This window comes from Medicago sativa, chromosome 4, assembly GCF_051527215.1.
Source record: "Medicago sativa cultivar Bolivia chromosome 4, Bolivia_mono, whole genome shotgun sequence".
NCBI lineage: Eukaryota > Viridiplantae > Streptophyta > Magnoliopsida > Fabales > Fabaceae > Medicago > Medicago sativa.
The window spans coordinates 51,581,551-51,589,703 of record NC_140752.1 but is presented as its reverse complement, the minus strand read 5'-3'; the positions used below and the strand labels follow the sequence as shown (position 1 = coordinate 51,589,703).

The following is an 8,153-nucleotide window of genomic DNA, read 5'->3' as shown; positions in this document are numbered from 1 at the left end:
TTGCGAGAATCCACTCGGCTTTGTAAACATATGCGAGAATCCACTCGGCTTTGTAAACATATGCGAGAATCCACTCGGCTTTTGCGAGAATCCACTCGGCTTTGTAAACATTTTGCGAGAATCCACTCGGCTTTTGCGAGAATCCACTCGGCTTTGTAAACATTTTGCGAGAATCCACTCGGCTTTTGCGAGAATCCACTCGGCTTTAGCGAGAATCCACTCGGCTTTGTAAGAGTTCGCCGGAATCCACCGGGCTTATAATGAGTGACATCTCTGGACCAGACACACTGGGGATGGCACTTTTGATGATAAGAAGGTAAACGCTAGATGTTCAGGTGTAGAAACTTGCGGCTTGACATAATGATAAGTAAAGATCGAACTGAAGGGACAAGACCGAAACAAGATTTTGGTGACTAATGCGATCATGTATGAATGATGCCGCGTATATGTTATGTATGAATGTATGAATAAGTGAAAGTATTTATGTATGATTGTATGAATGTATGATTGTATGGATGTATGTACAACTTTGTATGACTGTATAACTGTATAAGTGAATACGACAGGTGAGACTCGGCGAAACGAGACAAGACAGGTAAGATGGGAGGCGGAATGACATCGCAGTAAAAAACACTCGGCAAACTTCCTTAGAGATGATATTATTGTGAACAAATTGAGCCTTTGATGGGGTGAAGCCTGACACAAGGTGGCAATTGATGCCTTTTGGGGAGAAAGCCCATTGATGATCAAAAGTCTGGAAGAAGTCGCCATTTGTAAATCGGCACAGAGTGTCTTTCCACTAGTACGCGTCAACAGTCATGTTTTTTCTTGTATATTTTTTTGAAAATCCCCAACTTTTGCCTGGACCGCCCTTTCGGGTTTTCAGTCCACCGGGAATATATTCCTTTTTTGTGCCCCTAATTTTTGCCTGGACCGCCATTTCGGGTTTTCAGTCCACCGGGACGCTCTCTATTGCCTAAGCCGCCCTTTCGGGTTTTCAACTTAGCGAGCTTTTATTTTTGTATTTATTTTTGTATTTTTGGACTGTGACAGCATCTCGCTCAAAGCAGAGGTCCTCTCTATTGTGCTTAGCCATGTTTCCCTTTCGGAGTGTAACCGTTCTCGAGGCGGATGTTGATGTACGCTTCAACTACTCACGAGTTCAAAGAGAGTGTGTTTGTTGTTCACACTTTTCAAAAGATGTAAAAAGTTTTTGTATTTTTTTGAAAATTTTTGCTTCAAGTATTGCCATCAAAAATAGAAGAAATTTTGCAAATAGAATAAATGAGAGTTCCAAATAAATGGGCACAGGCTCAAATTTTGATGAATTGAGTGGTGACCTGCCAATGGCATGGCTCCACGGATCTTTGAAGAATTTGAAAAATGGTAAACATATTTAAAGGTACATTGAACACAATAACCGTTATTCTCCCTGACAACTTTGAATGCCCCTGTTCCAAGTCTTTGATCTGCAGATGCTTCGAATCGGAGGTCTTTGACGACTGGATGCCCCAAGTGGACTGTGCTGACTGATGCAGTTACTTGTCGTGATCCTTAACGTTTGCATAGATCGCCCTTTTCGGGATTTCAATCTATCAGGATAATCATCATTTCTTTTTGTCTCTAACTTTTTCCTGGACCGCCCTTTCGGGTTTTCAGTCCACCGAGACGCTCATTTTTGCCTAAGTCGCCTTTTTATGTTCGCGACTTATCGAGCTTTTATTTTTTTGACAGAGTATTTCTTGACTGCACCGGCATTCATAGAACGCGTGAGTTTGTCACCATCCATAGTTGTAGAAGTTATTGCACACGAACCTTCATAGTTAGGCATCCACTTGCCCCTAGAGTCTGGTTGGAAAGTAGTACAAAGTTCCATTCTTGAAATTTCACGGTGACGAACCCTCTTGTTGAAACTTTGTTGCAACCTCTTTTGATGTAGTTGTACAAGGTCGTCATGCATTTAAAGTTCAATCAAGCTGGGATTTCAGCAGAACTCCTATTGACGGGACTTCGACCTCTGCGGGAGGCAGGGTTTCCATGTTGTATACTTGAGGGAAGGAGGGGGCTGCCCCTGTTGAAATATGTAATGAAGCATGATACTCCTGTGAGGCAATGGTAACATCTCATACCAGTTTTTGTAAGTGACTGCCATCTTCTGAACAATGTTCTTGATTTTTGTTTGCAACTTCGACAGCTAAGATGCCCCAGTATACGAGAGATATTGTCTTGAGTCTCTTCATTTTCCTCTTCTTCATCTTCGGACACAGGGAGTTCAAAGTCGGGAGAGAGCATATAGTTAATGTGTTCAACGGGTTTATTAATGCATGATTTGATTATTGACAAGTTATAATTATGCAGATATTTGAGAATGAAATTTATTTTTTTGGGTTTTTTGTATTACCATTTTCCAAGAAAAAGCACAAAATAAAAGCAAAGTCGGGATCAAAACGACCTTTTTATTAATGATGACCATACTTAAAGCAAAAAGCCCTACATAATTTCACTTTTGTCTCGGGCGGGACGAAAGGATCTTTTTTGAAAAAGACAGTAAACAAACAAACATATCACTGGAAACAAATAGAGTAGCGGAAGAAGACATCAACATCGACCCAATTACAGCTAACCACTCCATGTGTTAAGTCTTAGAAGGTCAGACGGTTGGTCCGGATCAAATCTTGGACTGCCTTCTTCATTGCATTGCAATGTTCAATATCATGGCCAGGTGCCCCTTGATGGAAAGTACAGAAAAGGTCAGGTCTATACCATGCTGGCAATCTTGCAGGTACCGGAGGAGGCGCCTTGGTCTGGACCAGATTCTTTTCGAGCAATTGTGGAAGCAAATCTGCATACTTCATGGGAATCAGGGCAAATTGTGTCCTTGAAGCCTGTTGTCGAGGCTGCTGTTGCTGATACGGTTGCAGAGGATATTGTGGCTGAGGATGTTCTTTCACCATACTAACCTCCTGCTCTTCCTTTTTCAAACTACTAGCGGGAACGCTTTCTTTGATCAATCGTCCTTCTCGGACTCCTTCCTCCAACTGTACACCTATAGCAACCATCTCAGAAAAGTCCTTGGGCGTACTTCCGACCATATTTACGTAATAGAACTGATTGAGAGTCTTTAAGAAAAGTTTGGTCATCTCCTTCTCTTCTATACGCGGGCTGACCTGGGCAGCAAAATTTCTCCACCGCTGAGCATATTCCTTGAATGTTTCTTTGTCTCCCTGAGTCATAGCCTGAAGATCACTTCGGTCTGGGGCCATGTCCACATTGTAACTGTATTGCTCTACAAAGGCATCACACAGATCACGGAAAGTTCGAATCTTTGTTTTGTCTAGGTTCATGTACCACTTTGAAGCAGGACTAGCCAAACTCTCTTGAAAGAAATAGATAAGGACTGGATCATCTTTGGCATAGGCAGACATTCTTCTCACATACATTGTTAGATGTTCCTCGGGACATGAGTTCCCCTTATACTTATCGAAATCTGGTACCTTGAACTTGTGGGGTACCTGGACGTTTGGCACCAAGCAGAGATCATAAGCGGATTTCCCAAACACTTTCTTTCCACGGAGAGCTCTCATTTCTCGCTGCATCTCATCGTACTTCTCTTGTAGGTCATCAACCCTGTCATAGGCCCCCACACTTCCAGAATGGAAGATGGGTTCCTCATGTTGTGGGATAGTATGAAAAGCGGGTGCTGAGTAGGTCACGACAGCTGGAGGAAACGTCGTAACTTGCTGAGGAACATGAGTTGCACGTTGAAAAGTAGGCATCTGAGCTTCACAAGCAATGGGACGGAGTATTTCGCCAGTCGTAAGAGGCGGGAACCAGGGCACGGAACGTTGTGGAGCAGAGTACTCCGGAGTATCGGCACAAAACATCCATTCAGGGCCAGTAGAAACAGTTTCGGCTTGAGTCCTGATAGGATGAGGAGGAGGTGGAGGTGCTTGGGCAACCGTCAGTGTCTTCATCAATTCAGTCATTTCGTTTATTTTAGTCTGCATGGCTGCCATTTCTTCATGGAGCAATTGATTTTCTTGCTCGAGAAACTCCATCTTCTCTTTATGATTGCTCAAGTGTTGTAGATGCGAGTTGGTTTCGGACGAGGACGCCATGACACTTTTGAAGTGGGTTGACCTTTTATGGAGAAGGAAAACTTGTAAGACTCGGAATTGAGACTATGAAATGCAACATGATGCATGCTGCTTATGCAAAAATAGACACAATTTTTTTGTTGAGGGACTTTGTCAAAGTAATTGTAAACATCATAAGGAACATTGTTTCATTTGATAATTTGAAATATTACGAACAGTTCTCTTAAGAAAAAGCAAAGCCAAAGACAAAGTCCCCAACAAAGCTAAGGTCTAGTTTAAGACTTTTGAAATTGTGTTCCTTGGTGTCCCTCTTTATAAGGTCCACGCCTCTGATGTTTACAAGAACTTATCTAAGTCCCTCGATGTTTTGTTGAGAAAAAGTTTTTATGAATGAATGCATGTATGCATGATTATGCTAACACAAATGGTGAAAACATGGTGAGGTTAAGTCCACATGTTGGAGTCAAGGGTAACAACGCCATTTGGTAAGGACTATGGTTTCATTTGCACTTGTAACAAGGGTTCTACCAAGTTCCCAGAGTTATCAACCACTTCCGAACACTATCAGGTTACGGAAATACTTCTGTTCCAATAATGTTCGTAAGAAAGTCTCGTCTGAGTGTGGTATCGCGTGTCAACTAAACCAAGATTACTCATGATTAGCCACCGCACCACGTCCTAAAAGGCCAAGAGGGGTTAAAGGTAACTAAAGGTCCTCATCTTTCAACAGTCACTTGAAAATGACATGCCAAACACGAATACTCATGTCAACATAGTATACTTCCAAGATTCCTCAGTTGAGTGGGGTTATCACATGTGTCACAAACCAAAATTCACTCTTGGCAAGGCATTATGATTATACCACCGTCCTATCTTAAATTTCTCTCAAGTCCGGGTGTAGGACTTATCTCACCACTCACGTTTAAGAAAGGAGAAAGAAGAAGGAGAGAATATACATACACGTATTTCCATCTTTTATTTTTTGATTTTTTTAAAGCAAGTTATAGCACAAAAATTGAATAAGACCAAGTTAGGCTCAACCCTCTTAGGGGGTCCCCAGTGAAGTCGCCATTTCTGTCGCGTCATTTTTTGGAGATCAAGGCTATTTGATTAGCTTATTGACTCACTTTATTATTTCACGACTTTGAGAAAAAATTATTTAAATTGGGGGGTCCGGGGGTTAGTTACATAAAGGGAAGGTGCAAGCACCCTTTATCTCCGTAGTACTCTACGGGAACCTCTTGGTTTTATTTAATTAGTGCGCTATAACTTGCTTATTTTTTTGAAAAAAAGAAGGGAATTTAAAATGGAAAAGGGAGGACCTAATTATCTACATTTTATTGATTTGGAAGGACAAGGTCCTCTGCCTACGTACCCGTGAAGGATCAAAATCACGTAGTTCATGGTAAAAACTGACGTTTGATTGGTTGTGTGTTTTTTATTAGTTTGAAAAAGGTTTTAAAATGAAAAGCCAAGTGGCAAAGTGAATTTGTTTGTATTTTTTATATTAAAGAAAAAATGACTTGAAATATAATTAGATTGATTGAAGTTTGATTAAGAAAATAAAACAAAAAAAGACGTCACTTGATTTAAGATCAAGGTTTGTTTATGAAAATATTTTTATGTTTTTTTTTGGTATTTGCATGTTTTTGTTATTTTTGAATGATAAGAATAAAAATAAGCTAACGGAGCATAAAGAAATAAAAGCGTAGGGACCCCATGGTGGCGTTGGACCACCACAAGGGCCTTTTACCTAAACTACCAAGCATAAAAAACATACACCCACTCACACACCCATGCACCTAAGCTATTACAAAAACCAATTAATACATTCTATGGTCTGCAAGAAAAAATAAATAAATTACATTCGAGGCCTATTTACATTCTAATTCATGTGCAAGAAACTATAAACTTAATTAAAATATGAAATGCAAAAGCTAAACCAAAAATGCATGAATTATTTACATTCAAACCTAATAGACAATCTAAATCATATGCGATGATAAAAAAAGACATAAACTAAGTTTATACGGCGGAATAAACAATAAATCATGCATCCTAAACTAATAATAGAAATAATAGCATGCTGAAAAGATAATAAACAATGCAAGAGAATTTAAAATGCATGAAATAAAATGGAAAATTAATGCAAAGGTGGGGTGCAGGAAGCAAGCAGGGGGTATTAAGCAGCAAGTAGAAAAAATAAAGGGGTAATTGGGCTTAGCAAACCGAACCGGGTCGGTTGGGTGTGTGGGTCGGTTTTGTTAATGAAATGGGTTTGGGTCATGGGTAGCATATAAATAGGGTTTTTGGCAGATTTTATTCATTTTTGCAAAGGCTTCTCTCTCTTCTCTCAATAGAGCAACACGCTCTCTTCTCTCTCTACCTTATCTTCTTCTTCTCAGATGGAGAAAGGTGGTCGGAGGTGAACTTTGACGCGGCGGTTAGCCGTCGTCGACGGCGGCGCCGCCGCGGTTAAGGCTTTTTCGATTTTTTCACTCTATCTTCTTCTATTCTTCTTCTTACACTCGATTTCAAACTCAAAATTTCAAAAAAAAAGAAGTTAAAGTCGTAGATCGAAAGTTTTAGAGATACTACCTTTTTAAAACTAAACCTGTGGGATTCGACTTCTCCTCTGGCTTTTGGATCCGGCTTCACTCCTGCTTCATGCTTCTGTCTGATCTTGTTTCGGATTCGTACTGCCGGAGGTTTGTGGTGTGGATTGAACGTCGAGATTGATGGTCATTGGTGTTGTTCTGTCCTGATTGCGTGAATGGTTGAGGCTGTGAATTGAGATTACGGCTATGGGTTGTGGTGTTGTGATGATTTGCGATTGCTGGTCTGTGGGTTACGGTTTAGTGATTGGTATTGGAAAGATTAGATGTGCGGATTGGTTTAGATGTATGTTTAGGTTTATGAAGCTGGTTTGGTTGATGGATTGTTGTTGTTGTTTGACGCAAGCTTCTTGTTCTGTGCGTGTAAAATTGCTATAGGTTGCAGGGTTTCTTGGTGTTGATGAAAATGGTTATTCTGTACGTGAAATTGTTTTTGACAGGTTATTGGATGCGAAATTATGCGTTGTGATTTGGTGTTGTTTGTGGCGTTTTGATGAATTTTTGGCCCCTTTCTTTTGCGATTGATTGCAGGTCTTTGGTGTGAAATCGGCCTTTGAAAAAATTGCGTGCTTTCTATGTAACTTGGTTGTTTGTGCGTTGAAGATTTGGCCTCCCCTGTGACTGTATGTGCAGATTGCTTTTATAGTCTTAAGTTTAGAGGTTAGGGTTTGTTTATCAGATGCAAAAAAATCAGTGGCTTTGGGATTAGGATGATGAAAAGAAGGCGTGTTCCTAAATTGTTGCAGATGAAGCATAATTTGGATTTGGACGAAACATGACATGCTGTGTTGTTTTGGACTTGGATTTTTTATTGTTACCATTGGACAAAAATAATAAAAAAAAAATGAAAAAGGATATAGAAAGGATAACGACTAAAAAAAAGGAACATAATAACTAATAATAATAAAAAAGATTCTAAAAAAACAAAAATTAAAATTAATTGAAAACTAAAATAAAAGATGGAAATTAAAATTAGAAAATAAAAATAAAGCAAAGAAAGAATGGGGTCCGACTCGGAACCAAAAAATGAGGTATTTTAAAATACTTCTCTGTCGAAATTTCACTGAAAAGTCAAAGATTGAACAGAGTCAAATGACACGTGTCAATGTATGTATGTAGGATCCTTAGGTCAAAAATTGGGGTATGACAGATGCCCCTATTTAAGTTTCTTCATCCGGAGATTTGAAGATGGAATCTTTAATTCGATCGGAGCGAAGAGACTTAAATAGAAAGTACACCAATTTTGGACCTAAGATGATATGAATGCTCGTGATGCAAGTATGAATGCAGGATGACAAATATGATTCGACCGAGACGAGAAACAACAACGGGATACCCAAATTTGTTGAAGAAAAGGGATCCGACTCTGCTAGAGGGAATGTAGTTTCGCTGGGGAAAATGCTTGTCTACTACCGTATTGACAGTTGTGTGAAGACAAACG

General features: G+C 39.8%; 1 protein-coding gene across 1 annotated transcript; it reads right to left on the bottom strand.

Annotated features, from left to right (window-relative positions):
• Window positions 1–2,642: 2,642 nt before the first annotated feature.
• LOC146929704 (uncharacterized) lies at window positions 2,643–4,058 on the bottom strand. Its single transcript, XM_085707390.1, has one exon. It carries the CDS (start codon window positions 4,056–4,058, stop codon window positions 2,643–2,645), a length of 1,416 nt encoding a protein of 471 aa, XP_085563516.1.
• Window positions 4,059–8,153: the final 4,095 nt, after the last annotated feature.

What these genes read in the sequence shown, in the direction of transcription:
- LOC146929704 (XM_085707390.1), bottom strand. Translation starts at nt 4,058, where the DNA reads ATGGAGTTTCTCGAGCAAGAAAATCAATTGCTCCATGAAGAAATGGCA.